The sequence below is a fragment of the Colletotrichum paranaense genome, assembly GCF_030867605.1.
Source record: "Colletotrichum paranaense strain IMI 384185 chromosome Unknown Scaffold_4.1, whole genome shotgun sequence".
In the NCBI taxonomy this organism is placed as follows: Eukaryota; Fungi; Ascomycota; class Sordariomycetes; order Glomerellales; family Glomerellaceae; genus Colletotrichum; species Colletotrichum paranaense.
In genome coordinates this window covers 722285-735540 of record NW_026848962.1, presented here as the reverse complement: position 1 = coordinate 735540, position 13256 = coordinate 722285, and the positions used below count along the sequence as shown (strand labels likewise).

Below are 13256 nucleotides of genomic sequence, written 5' to 3'. Positions count from 1 at the left end.
ACTACGTCGCTAATGAAAGTAATTTGGCCGCCAGAAGGCGAGCATTTCCTCCTTTTCGTCTTTATCGTACTTGTCGTCCTCCGGCTGTTTTTTTTGCTGCTGTTCCCAGTATTGGTTACTTTGATCGGGTCGCTCGCCATGATATCTGATCTCAGATAGTTCCTCTTCCATTCGGTCGAAAGCTTCCTCCGGGTGCCGCCGACCGGGTTCTGTGAGGGGTTGGTTGATCGAAACACCCTGCGGTATCAGAGATCGAGCCTCTCTGAACGTGTCTGAAGGCGCTCCGAGTCGATCATCATGCTGCCAAATGTGAGCCTCATCGGAGGGGTTGTCCACGTATCCTAAGCTCTCAGGTCCCAGTACCTCCTGTTCGACGCGAGCAATGAAATCAATTATGCTTTCCGACCGTTGAAACTGAGACGGATTGAACCTTGTCATAGAACCATGACCATTTGTTCGGGGGCGAGAAAAATGATGAGGCTTTTTTGGTTGATTGACCCGAGATGTCGTCCATGGGAAAAGCTGTGGCGGCCAGAAGGTTTCTCCCCTATGGTCAATCTCATAGGTCAGATGATTATAGGAGTTGTTGTCAAGTAGTTCTTCTTCGGGTAAGGCAGAGTGGTTAGGTTCTTCCCTTCCAGATAGAGCATCTGAGGCTCTTTTATGTTGCCAACAAGGTACTAGAGGCACGGCAGACAGTTCGGGCGCCAGGAATTGCTCATCAGACTGGTCAACAGTTGCTTCATGCCCGAGCTCGACGTCACCCTTGGCACACACGTCACTTTTTTCAGCTACCGGCATAGTTGCTTTAGCAATATTTGATATGATCGTCTGTGCTTCCTGGATATTATTCTTTGATGTTGCTTGCGTTTTCGCAGAGAGGTCAATGGTTGGTGGTACCAAATACGCTTGCATAGTCGTGGATGATCGTGTCGTAGGAGCGGCAGCCTTGCGACAGGACTCTCCGTTGGAGTCCTTGTGTATCTGTCCGCCAGACGGCTCGTTCAGCGCTTTTTCTGTAGTTGAGCCCACCAAGACCTCCGCCCTGGTATCGGCCGTATTCTCCAGCACAAAAGAATCGCGAGCGACTGACAAACTCCTGGATTGCTTCAGAACGCTAGGTGAAAGTGGCGATTTGTCTGTAGTCATGACTCCCTTGTCTAAATACCGAATAATCATCGGCTGTTTCCGGGAAGCTTCGAAGTTCTTGGACTCTCCATCAGGATGCACCTCTTGTTTGCGTCGACGTAAATCATGCGACGAGACACGAGCGTTTCTATTTATCTCAGCACCATCGAATACACCAGTCTCTCGAAGCGCCTCTCTAATCGGCTCAGGGGTGCTACTGTGGTGTCGGTCGAAAGAGTTGCCTGGTAAGGATGTTTGATGATTGCCACTGGTGGCCCAAGTGACATAAGTCGTAGCTCTACTGCTTGACCGACCATGTTGAGCTGGCGCCACGTAGGTCTTGTCGTGGATGTGGTAGCGTTGGTCGTCTCTCAAATAATCTGACCCCGTAATGCTTCTAGTTGACAAATGGTCGTCGCACGCCGGAAGGTTCTCAGGCAGTCGGTCCTCCGATTTCTAATCTTCGTAGCCATCACGAGATCGCCCTCGGCCGGCGATTGGGTGTCCTGTTGTAGGCGTCTCCTTGCGACGAAGAAACGTTGATATTTCCACCAGCTCAATCTCTCGCCGTTGTCTAGCCTTGGCTTCTAAGCGTTGCTGTCGTTGCCACGAGTACTCGCGTGATGGAGGCTGCTCGACCGAAGACATGGAGTTGTAGGCTAGGTCTACAACTACAACAATTAGTTGCGCGTTCAGAATGTCTGGGCAAATAAACTTACCAGGCTTTGACGAAGATATCTGCCCATTTTGAAAGAGGCCTGGCGTCAGGCACGGCTGGAGCTACAAATTCGTTAACCAAGATTTACTTGGATATCCAATGCTTACTCACCGTGAGCCTGTCGTTCAGAACGGCTTCAGGTTGGAAGTTGTTCATGACATCTCGGCCCGATAAGATTGGCTTCTTCGGCACGTCTTCCGACCGCCTGGCAGTCTCCTCAGGGGCCCTACGTCGCTTTTCCTTGGGCTTCTTCCGAGAATAGTAACGGTCTTCTCTTGTTTTGTGTCTCGTTCGTTTCTCAAACCTGGGCGGGGAACTATCTGCTGATATGGGGAAATCTGTGACTCCTGTCACAAGAGAGCGATGGATGGGCCCATGGCTAGTTACCGCTATAGATGGCCTGGCTTTCTTTGTCATCGGCTCGGGGATGATGGAGCTATCTCGTGATGGGGCGCGCTTATGACCACCTCGGACAGCGTTCTGGAGGGAGATCCCGTGCGGCCTCCATTCTGGAGTTTGAGCATTGCCCTTGTCCTGATTTGACTGTAGTCGCTTTGCGGACTCTCTAGTATCGACGCCTCGAGGACTGACATTGGCAAGCCAGTCTTCCACAATGTCATTGTCACTTCTGGCGGTTTCGAGTAGACTGCCATCCGAAGCCTGATTCACCCTTCTCGACCTAGAACGGCTCATCCGCTCTTCTTCCAGGTATGGGTGCCTTGTTGCGACGGGTCTGTCGCTAGAGCGGCCGTGCTGGCGACGATGCAGGTCCAGTTGATGATCCTTGGCCGCACGACTGCCCATCGTGCTCTGTTTCCGCGCAGGTTTGGGGCCCACAGAGACTAACGGTCCAAAGAACTTCAAAAGAGCAAACTATGGCGGGCACATGTAGTCTGGACATTTCCAGCCTTGAAGCTTGAGCCCGACGCTGAACATGTCTCTAGGAAGCACATTCTTGGTAGAACGGCAATAGCTATCCACACGGTATGGGAAATACCAACACCCCGTACCCTGAGGATGGCATTTCTCTCCCAGTTCCGAATTCACTTGGTCCTTTCTTCGTTTCTTTTGCAAGGCGAAGAAAGAGGTTCCTCGCTCACGTAAGGCAGGTTATAGGCAATGTGGAGCTCGCTTCCGACACAGAAAGAGGTCGACTGATGTTCCCACATGGGAAGGAACGGTTTACCTGATATTAGGCGCTAAGATTGCTGTGCAGACCAGACAGGGCAAGCACGAAACCTTTAGGCTCTAGCCCAAAGGCCGAGGTCCTTCCATCTTGATCTGACGTGCGGCAATACCTTCCATTTCCTAGGAACCATTACTTGCCTGAAAGTGGGCCGGATTCAACCTCACTCAAAATCTGCAGACTGTCGGTTCTAGTCTCCAAGCTTCCAATGCAATGTCATTTTTGGCACACCTAGATACCATTGCTTCCGCCGGTTCAATCGACCTGATGCCACTTAGCATGCGAGGTTTTCAAAAGTAGACCTGTTGACATCAGCTCTTATTCCAAACGAGTCTTGGCTAATAGACGCAGTCCCACCCAGGCCACAGTTGTTGAGCAGCTTTTCGCCTCTGCACAAATGCCTCCCAGTGCTTTCCAAGCTTTCCCATGTCGGGAATTTGCTACCACGACTGCGAGGAAGATTCGCCGCCTACCTTGAAACTGACTTGAACTATGTCCTTCGGGTATACCATGAGAGGCCAACCTCGAGCGCGAAATTCGCAGCGCCTAAGGTGCCGGCGTGTAAGACGGGTGAGCTGAAGAGAAGGTGAACGCCTACACACGACGCTGGAAAAACTCCTAGAAACCCGCAGCATGTACATACGGATATGGACAAGTAAACCGTGGCTCAATCCAGGCTCTGATATGGCCAAGCCGTGATTCGACGCACCCACGGCGGCAGGTGGGACAAGTTGGCACATTTCATTTCGCGAAGTCCCGCGTGAAGGGCATCGTCGGGCAGCATGACACCATGACCATTCCGCTTTGTTTCTTGGGTCAAGCGACAACCATCATCGGCTGGCCGGCGCACTTGATATGCAGGCGACGCGAACCTCAAGTTGCGGCTGTCTCAGAATGCCAAGACATGGCCCTGTAGAGACGGAACATGTCCTGTATCGAATACCCGGCCGAGTTCTATTGATAGCACCACCTTGGCGATGAGGGCAGCCGTACCGCTCTCGACCCGTCCTGACAGATGCTTGACAGCTGGACATGCTGGCTCCTGTGCCTGTGGCCGCGAAATATGCTCAAACGAATCTCGCACGTTATACACGCCTGGTCTACCAACAAATCCACTTCACATCGATGCGAATAGTGCGGCAAGAAGCTGTGCCTGCATTCATCACATGACTTTGAAAAGATGCGGAGCACGAGTCTGCCAGAGTTTACCGGAGCTAAAGCATTGTTTCCGGACTCGATGTCGCCAATCCTCCGTCCTCTTTGAGAGTTTCTGGGCGACAATGCCTAATCGTCGGGGAATCGGGTACCCAAGAAATCGCGTGCAGTCAGGTGCAAGTAGCTTTGGAGATCAGCTCAAGAGACAATTCGCAGGGTCGTATCGTCCGTGACGACGCACGTGGCTACAAGAGCTCCCCCCGGACAGGTCATTGCGCAGCGGTATCTCAGGCTCTCTATATGTGTCGATAACGACGCTGGCCCTAACAAGCTCTTTGCTTTTGCAACCAAAAATCAGGATGTGGACCTCGAAGAAGGCGCAGCAAGTTTCACCGTCGTCCGGTCAAGACCTTTTAATTATAGACGGTCCCTGGCAGTTTCGAATGTCACTGGGATTCCCAGAGAACAACCCCGTGCTCCTTCCAACCGCCAGCCCTGCCGCGAGCGTACGACTATACGATATGCGTCGATTAGCTACCTATATTCAACTTGCGAAAGCCAAAATCTCATCGTGGGAGCAGCAACCAAGCGGTGTGAAAATCTAAATGCTGCCGGAGCATGGAGCCATCCCCAAACCTTGGTATTCCCGGCTGGATCGCGGACATGTGCATTAGGTTTCCTGCTGGTGGCATTCCGGAGGCCAAGTTGCCCCTCCATCTCTCGACTTGAAGGCCCCCATAATCGCTGGCCCATGCGACATATGACGGCGGCTATATTTCCATGGGTACGTAGTTTAAAGGTTCCACCACTTTAGACCCTACTGATGAAGTTCTCTAGCCGTTGACACGTCGTTGCGTCACATCATACAGTCGATATCAAAACTCTTTCAGGGCGGCGCTGCTCGATTGTTGACGATGAAACTAAATTGAAAGTCTGAGTCGCAAGGACGGCAACTAATATGACTGAGCCCGACGTCGCCAAGGTGTATTGCTACTGGTCGTTGTTGCGCTGACGTCTGTGGAGCGGCTCAGGATTGTCAAGTTATTTAATGTCGCGTCGCACGAAACGGACAATTGTCGGGCGAGTAGGTACCAAACGTCCCGAATGTCTCGAGGTCGAACGTCGAGGAGAGTTGAGGGGTTGTTTGTGCGCCGTGCGTGACTTGGGGGAGGGGCAGTCGTGGCCAAACCAAGTTGACGATACGACAGAGGGGGTGACGGCCGTCGACGTCTCCACTGGATCGACCAGCTCCACTAGCAAGGAGAACTTGGACCACAAGATGCATCCACAAGGAGAGGTTGACTTCACGACTTCAGCAAATTCACCCATATCGCAAAGGCTGCTCATGGGCCTCTCGCTGGTCAGTGCCTCGCGGGGAGTGGAGCCTCAAGGAGACGACGGCATTGAGCGTTTTGCGCCAAAAAGAGGTTGCTTACCGACTTCTTGTTAGCTGCTGGCCCTAGAGCTCTCCCAAGACGGACTGCTTCGCGTGTCGCCTCGCATGAGTAGTTAATGCCGGCAAAGGAACTCTCGCCTTAGAAAGCTACTTGGTCACATCTTTGCGCATGAGAAAGAAGCATCTAGGCCAAGGTCACGGCGGAACGGCAAGCCGAGGTTGACGAGGGTAGCGTGACGAGAGCAAATGGCTAGAACCCTGGAGCGCATTGGACGACAAGCCAGGGACGGACTACAGACCGACACCACCCATGGACAAGTTTGACGAGTGAGAAGACGATCGAAGTCATCCAGGCTTTCTCCGGGACGCCTGCGTGGGATACAGGCTGCACTCGCAGTCGCCAGCAGCATGGCACGAACATGTCAGCAAACAGATGGTCAATTGCGCTACGACGCAGCAAGGGCAGCGGCGACGGCACGGGTACGGCGAATGTCGCAATATGCTGGCCGGGCGAATTCAAACGTATAGGGACGCACATTTGAGCATCAGTCAGAATTGGCCGCCTCCCGGAGCCCGTCACGCCGCACATCTGGAATGCAAGCCGAGTCGAGAACCGGTTCTGCAGGCTCTGCAGCGAGGTGCAACACTAGGAGACTCCACTTTCAGGAGAAGGTGGACGCTGGAGAATGATGTTGCAGCTCCAAGATGTTCATCTTGCTTCAAACTGGGCATGGTCGAAGGAGGCTGTGCAAAGTGTGGGGTCGAATAGGAGTGTCACTCTTGGTCCAGTGCGTCCGCAAGTGACCAGGCCAAGCCTGTCGTCTCGCGCAGGTGTTTCCAGCACGATTATGGCGGACACAGATGCCAATCTGTTTCTTTCTGCTGTTAGGATAGCACCCTGTCGACTGTCCTCCCTCTTCTTTCTCAACCAACTTCCAGAAACCCAGCCTGACTGCCGACGGAGTATACCTCATGTCTCTTATGGCGCCCCTCGTCGGCGTTGCCAGCTTCAGCTCGACCATCGTCTATCTAGCGGCTCCCCAAAGACTAGCAACGCCGGCGTCTGTGCGGATGCGAATTACTTGACTGGCTGCAAGGAGGGGCAGCTAGATCGTACATCATGGGCTGATTTCCCATGGCCGAACTTTTCCCCCTCGCCTGCGATCCGGTAGTAAGCCTTTTTCGCCTGCTCACACCCTGCAATAGCTGGGTTCATGGGTTTTAAGAAGCTTTCCGTGGTCCTGGTCTCTGCATCTCATCCCACCATACTTGCAGGCGCTTGGTTAGTCAGGTCGACCGCAAGTGTGAGCACATTGGGCACAATGATGAGCCGTATCAAAGGACGGGCAGCAGTGGAGTTTCTCGACATCTGGGTACTTGGCACCGCATTGAGCGACAAGCCGTTGGCTCCTGGTGATGGTGATAATGCTGACGGGGCATGAGCCCCGGACGAGAGCTCACAGAATGGACAGAACGCCTCAGAAGAGCAGCTGCCTGGAGGTCGAGTGCGTAAGTGCGTGCGTCTCGTCTTGCGTTGTCAGAGTTGAAGTGCTACGGAACGCGACAACGTCCACGAGGCCGGGCCGCGACAGCTCGGTATCGAAACCAAAAAGCTGCGATATGGTGGTTTCTCAAAAAAGACATCCACTCGAAGACGGTTTGACGGGCGGCATGCATACAAAGGGGCATTCGCATATCACTTGGCTGGATTGGACTGATTCAGAATGACTGAATGCGAATGGCAGCGCCGCGTCTGGGTTGTATGTCTCGCGGCAAGAGAAAAGACGGTCATGGATGACAGAAGTATCGCGGGGATGTACATGTGAGCTTTTCGTCTGTTTGATGCTTGTTTGGGAGGGGAAGCTAACCCTGCTACCACACTTATGCTCTGGTCGAAACATTGATGGGCGTTGGCCCTTTGGACATTTTCCCTTCCACAACCCCCCCCTTGCGCAGAAGAGCCGAATTTGGGATGTGGGCGGTCCCCTCTTGGGGACCCCCCTCCCCTTGACACCACACTAGATGCTCATGGATGGATTTTCATGGGTCCCTCTTCCCGGGCAGATCTCCCAGATGTCTTGGCCCTTGCCTCGTGTGCGGCGTTCCAGCAGCAACAGCGACAGCAGCGGCGGCGGCAATGATCCAGGAAGCAAGCGGGCCTGTAAGAAAGACGCATGTACCTCTCAGGGTGAGGCAAGGTACCGTACGTAAGTGCCTACATGCCCTCCTCCCCGCAGGCAAGTCAGTTTTCCATATTGTCATGCTCACATCGCATGTATCGAAAATACTACTGATCTTGGCCTGCCTTTCGCCGCCGCCGCTGTTGGATTCGCCCCAGCGGACCCTGTGTCCATCGCATATAATATGAGGAACAGGGACGCGCCTGAGAATCGGGATGGAGGGGGGACAAACCGAAGGCCGTGGGAAAAGGAACGAGAGAACGACAAAGAAAAGCGCGATTATTCGAATCCGACAGTGACCTGCGCCTGTCCCTGCTTCCGAAGCTGTTTTTTTTTTTTTTTTCGTTCCCCATTCCCCTTGCCTACTGCTACCTTATCGTCAGGGATCTGGTACTTGGTCTGACTTATTGAGGAGAGGGAAAGGATTCCTACCGGCTTTTGTCCCGCATTGTGATTTTTCCATTTACCTACCCCAAGAATATTACTACGTCTTTGTTCCACTTTCTCGACCTTTCTCTCAACGCATTTTCGACTCCATCACAGGAATTCGACTCGAGATATTGGGTGCCGGGAACCAATCACAAACAGGTATGTTTCCGCTATCCAACGCGTCTTTTACCTCTCTCTATCTCTCTTTTCCTCTATATGGGTCTTTTCCAAAGATACGAACACGGTTCGTTTTTTCCCCTTAGAAACAAAAAAAACTGTTTCCGTTGTACTTTTTTCTCTCTTTCTTTTCTATCTTATTCTTTGCCCGTTCCTTTCGCCTCAGGCCGAGACCAACCAACCCTGCCGTTTACCATTGTACCTGGTCATAGTCATTAGCGAGGAAAGGTACCTTGCATGCCGTCATTCAAGACGTCTTGTTGCCCGTCGGTCAATTGAATTGAACCACCCCTCCTCCTCCACTTGCCCCGACTCGTTGGACCCCTCCACGTTCCCGCCACGAGCTGTTGTCCATCTCGCATCGTGCCCGCACGGCGCCTTCCAGTCCCAATCCGATCAAGAACAGCCGGCGGCGGCGACAAGCACGGAAGACAACGGACAAGTGCTTGGCTGGGACCAGCGACGGCAAGCCGCAAATGGGGTCATTGGGAATACCTACCTCGCAAGCAATTTGTTGCACCTCAGGAAGCAAGAGCAAGAGGCAACGCCTGCTGCTGGTGCCCCTCACCTTCCCTCGTCCCCCCGTTCACCCCCCGTTCCCCGTTCCGCTCCTACCTTGCCTCTTCCCATTTGCTGTGTGTAAGGTACGAAGTACGGAGTGCGGGTAACGGAGCACCTTGCCTACCTTACCTTTCCTTACCTTACCTTGCCTTACGGCAGCCATTCCTGTCCAGTCAACTCGCCTTCCACTCCCACTCCCACACTCATACACACCAAACCTTACCTGCCTTGCCTTGGGCCCTTTTTGCACTGCCTCAACGCCCTTTCCCTCCATCCATTCAGAAATTTCCCGCTAACCAGCATTTCCTTTCTCCCCTCAAGGTGGCCTTTCTCACTCTTCTCCTTCTCACCCCCTCCTTCCTTTTTTCGATCCATCAAAGCCCAGTCTCAATCTTGACGTCTGTCATCACAATCACCACACTCCTACCAACACCAACACCAACACCGCCCACCTAATTCCAACCACCAGGTCCGTATCTTACTTCCCTCAATCCCTCACTCTCCTCGGAAAAAATACTGCAACAAATCAATACACACCTCGGCCTCTTCCAGCGGTCAACGGATTCTCTCTCTCTTTTTTCTTTCCTCTCATCCCGTGGCGACGACTGCAAACTTCTTTGTTTGACACAGCCCACAACCCCATCTGCTTTCCATCTCGCACTGCCATCCTCCGGCCTGGAAATTGTACGTTTGCTTTGTCGCCCATGTCGGGCCACTTTGCGCGCTATCGTCAAGTGACAAAGGCCATCACTGGACACTGCCTCGTCTCTTTGCTGCACAGGTGGATGCGAAGTCTCCCAATGTTGACTCGCATGCTCAACCGAGAAGTGCCAAAAGGAGCGCTTTCGTCCCTTGACTTTCTTCCCTCGCCATCAAGAACCCTGCTTGGCGCCACACAGAAACCACTTGCATTTATGCATTGCAGCCTCCCTCGGACTTTTTTTGTTGAACAGATCCTAACTCGCAAGACAAACAGATAGTTCAGCAATCTCTTTGCAAGAAACAAGACACATTACTCTACCATCATCATGTCCAAGCTCTTTATTGGGTACGTTTCCCCCCTCTTGCGCTGGCGCATTGTGCACGTCGACAATATCAAATAAACTTTTGCTGACAAGATTTCCAACAGCGGCCTTGCATGGCACACTGAGGAAGGCACTCTCAGACAGAAGTTTGAGGAGTTTGGTGCCGTTGAGGAAGCTGTAAGTACTGATCGCCCGGTCCGAAGAAACTTTCTTGAGAATGGCGTCGCCATAGACCATGGAGAGACACTTTGTCCCAACATTCCAGTAAAAATGAAAAGAGAGAGGGTCTATTTTTGTGCGTGAGAAAGAGAGAGAGATCTGACCGCTATTCTTCCCCTGCTTGAAGGTCGTTGTGAAGGACCGCGACACTGGCCGCAGCCGTGGATTCGGCTTCGTCCGCTACACTCAGGATAGTGACGCTCAGAAGGCCATTGCTGCCATGAACAACGTCGAGTACGCTGCCTTTGCGAAACTGCTTTCCATTGCTTGCTTGTCCCGGCGCAATGATCGTGGGAACCCTTCAGCCGACTAACACATCAACTTGCCAGGTTTGACGGACGCACTATTCGCGTTGATAAGGCCTCTGACAACGGTCCCCGCGGTGGCGGTGGCTACCGCGGCGGCTTCGGCGGCGGTGGTGGACGTGGCGGCTACGGTGCGCCCCCTGTGCCTTACGGAGGCGCTCCCGGTGGATACGGCGTTCCCAACATGGGCTACCAGCAGCAGCAGCCTGCTTACGGCCGCGGCTACCCCCCTCAGCAGCCCTACGGCGGTGCTCCTCCCCAGGGTGAGTTGACGATGTCGTCTCTGTTGCTGATTCGTCTTGCTAATACCTCATAGACGGCTACGCGCCCCAGGCTCCCTACGGATACGCCGACCCGTCTCAGCAGCCCCAGGGCGGCCGAGGCTATTAGCGCTCGCTAGATTTCGGAGATTCGTTGCCCGCTAGTTGTCGGTTTTCGCAACTCGGGAACATGCGGCCAAGACATGTTGCCGACGCTCAACTGCTCCGAGTCTGACAGACGTTCGTGTGCGCGCCCGTTGGTTCGATCGAGCTTTGGTGATATTCTTCGCTGCAACACAATACCCGGTTCTTCTGTTGCACTGGATCTCTGGAAAATAAAACCCCAACCCGCGGTCAAAAGGGTTGGTAACGGCCTAGTCTTCTCAATTGGAATGGTTTTCTGCTTCTGTCCTTGATCTTCACCCTTGTTGCCCCAAAATGGTTGCTGCCACTAAAGTTTGGGTGTGTTTTCCGCATGCGGTGATGGTTCCTTTTCCGGTGATCCTTGTGGAGTATGGGTGGGCGGCGATGTGGGTTTGTATTTGGGAATGATGCAGAGTGTTGTCGGATTCATCGTGGACGCCAACGGATTTGTGGTCTAACGCTACATGTCTGCCTGACTGTCTCTCTTGATTGACTCTCTATGTTAAATGTTCTGAAACAAGAATGTTGGTTGACATGGGCTCCAAGGCGTTGTTGCACCACGGCCAAAGGGGAAAGCTTGAAAAAGGGGTTGGGTGGGCAGAGGCTTGATTTTCAAAAGGGGAAAAAAAAGAAGAGGCGAAAGAATGTGCAGAAAAACTCTTCAGTCTGTCTTTTCAGTCTCCTCCTGTTCCTTGACACTGGTTTCTTGCTTGAAAGTACCGCCGACGGCTGACAGCGGTGGTTGCGTAGCGTCGTGGGATGTCTCCTCGGCGGAGATGATGGCCCGTACTCTATTGGAGAGGTCGGTGATGTGGACGTCGCCACTCTCCGGGCTCAGTCCGTCAAGAGCTTCTTCGAGGCCAAGAAGGTAGTCGATGTTTAGCCCACTCGGGCCGCGGCTCTTACGGATGTGGGCGGCGAGAGCCTGAGGATCCTGTGGTCCGACAAACTGGTCATTGTCCGGGGTGCCAATGTACACAAGTGTGCGGATTGGCTCGGAGCCATCAGCTGGGTAGAAAGGGGCGTAGTGGATCGTGTAGCCGTTGATCTCGCGAATGTCAAGATAGTCCTTGACTTCGGCGACCTTGTCTGCCTTGATACGGTAGGCGACACCCCAGACGCGTTCAGGTGCCGAGTCGTGGTGGTCGGTCAGCTGCTCCCAGAACGAGCGCTCTATGAGCGTGACAACACGGCCAGGAGCCTCGGGTGTGCCTCTGTGGTCTTGACTAGTGAAGGGGTCAGGACGTCTTGATGTGAGACAAGATGGCGGGTGTTACAAAGCCCTTGAGGGTCAAATGGTTACCTTGCCTGCGTGAGGTGTTAGTGAGACTAGTGGAGACGAGGGGGAGGCAGGACGTGAAGTGGAAATAAGCATTGGTCGCAGCGGGCACTAGGGACGCAAGGTGGCCTTGTGTTCCACGGGGCTGGATGAGACGGCACGCCCGGGGGAGGTAAGGGAGAGACGAACCTGCCAGAAGCGACGGACGTATCCTGTCACCCATCCAGGGATTCTTCTATCTGTGGGGGGGTGGACGACATAGATCAGCCGACGGCTCGGATGGCGGCAAGGGGCAGGAGGAGAAGGAGGAGGAAGAGGAGGAGGAGAAGGAGGAGGAGGAGGAGGAGGAGGAGGATAGAAGGGGGGTGTGGTGTGGACGAGGCGAGGCTAACCGAAGTGCGGCGGAGGCTTCCATATCAGACTCCTGGAAGACGGGGTTTGTAACGTTAGCACCGACATGTGTGAGGCTTGTCTACGGCAGGCAGGGATGCGTGCGCCATGCGGGAGGGCGGGAGGAGCTGGAGGACAAGAGCAGCCCAGTCCAGTCCAGCCCAGTAGGGAGAGCGGCAGGGATCGAGGGTGATCTCGAAAGGTCGAGAACGTACCCATAACCGTACAGCCAGAACTCGCCGCTGCCGTTGGTGGAGAGGTCGGTGTCGGGCATGCCGGCTGTCGTAGATTTGAAGTCTGCCTGAGACGATGTACAGCACGAAGAAGGCGAAGAGACGGGATATGAGAGACGACAGTCCAGTTGTTGCTGTCCACCGTGGATTCGAGATGAATACCTACACTTGAGAAGAGTGTTACAACTGGTGTTCACGATGCCAAAGCCTAGAGGAATTTCGAGCAAATCAGTCCCACTCCGGTGTAACTCGCTTCGGACCCTGCACACACACACACACAAAACATAAAAGAGAAGCGGCAGAGGCAGCTCGGCGATCCAGCTTGGATCGATCTCTCAGGGCACTTGCCCAGGCGCGTGAGGGCCGAAGGTTACGAAAGCCATTGGTGACGCCCCAGAGCGGCAAACCGCAAGGGCCGAGGTGGGAGTTGTGTGAGGGGACCGCATGAAGCCGCGCGTACACATGTTGGAG

General features: G+C 53.8%; 6 protein-coding genes across 6 annotated transcripts; 3 read left to right on the top strand and 3 right to left on the bottom strand.

Moving 5' to 3' along the window:
- Positions 1-9: 9 nt before the first annotated feature.
- On the bottom strand, positions 10-1149 carry CPAR01_05217 (uncharacterized protein; the record flags this gene model as incomplete). The annotated part of the gene is made up of 1 exon (XM_060489496.1): positions 10-1149. One exon carries the CDS (start codon positions 1147-1149, stop codon positions 10-12), a length of 1140 nt encoding a protein of 379 aa, XP_060350962.1.
- A 435-nt stretch (positions 1150-1584) lies between these two features.
- Positions 1585-2650, bottom strand: CPAR01_05216 (uncharacterized protein; the record flags this gene model as incomplete). Its single annotated transcript, XM_060489495.1, has 3 exons — positions 1585-1799; positions 1848-1908; positions 1958-2650. The coding sequence occupies 3 exons, from the start codon at positions 2648-2650 to the stop codon at positions 1585-1587; spliced, it is 969 nt and encodes a 322-aa protein (XP_060350961.1).
- Positions 2651-6016: 3366 nt separating this feature from the next.
- Positions 6017-6352, top strand: CPAR01_05215 (uncharacterized protein; the record flags this gene model as incomplete). Its single annotated transcript, XM_060489494.1, has 1 exon — positions 6017-6352. The coding sequence occupies one exon, from the start codon at positions 6017-6019 to the stop codon at positions 6350-6352; it is 336 nt and encodes a 111-aa protein (XP_060350960.1).
- A 1263-nt stretch (positions 6353-7615) lies between these two features.
- On the top strand, positions 7616-8588 carry CPAR01_05214 (uncharacterized protein; the record flags this gene model as incomplete). The annotated part of the gene is made up of 3 exons (XM_060489493.1): positions 7616-7820; positions 8176-8425; positions 8456-8588. 3 exons carry the CDS (start codon positions 7616-7618, stop codon positions 8586-8588), a joined length of 588 nt encoding a protein of 195 aa, XP_060350959.1.
- A 1370-nt stretch (positions 8589-9958) lies between these two features.
- Positions 9959-10869, top strand: CPAR01_05213 (RNA recognition domain-containing protein; the record flags this gene model as incomplete). The annotated part of the gene is made up of 5 exons (XM_060489492.1): positions 9959-9978; positions 10060-10132; positions 10302-10408; positions 10504-10742; positions 10796-10869. 5 exons carry the CDS (start codon positions 9959-9961, stop codon positions 10867-10869), a joined length of 513 nt encoding a protein of 170 aa, XP_060350958.1.
- Positions 10870-11544: 675 nt separating this feature from the next.
- CPAR01_05212 (ChaC-like protein) lies at positions 11545-12826 on the bottom strand (the record flags this gene model as incomplete). The annotated part of the gene is made up of 2 exons (XM_060489491.1): positions 11545-12109; positions 12768-12826. 2 exons carry the CDS (start codon positions 12824-12826, stop codon positions 11545-11547), a joined length of 624 nt encoding a protein of 207 aa, XP_060350957.1.
- Positions 12827-13256: the final 430 nt, after the last annotated feature.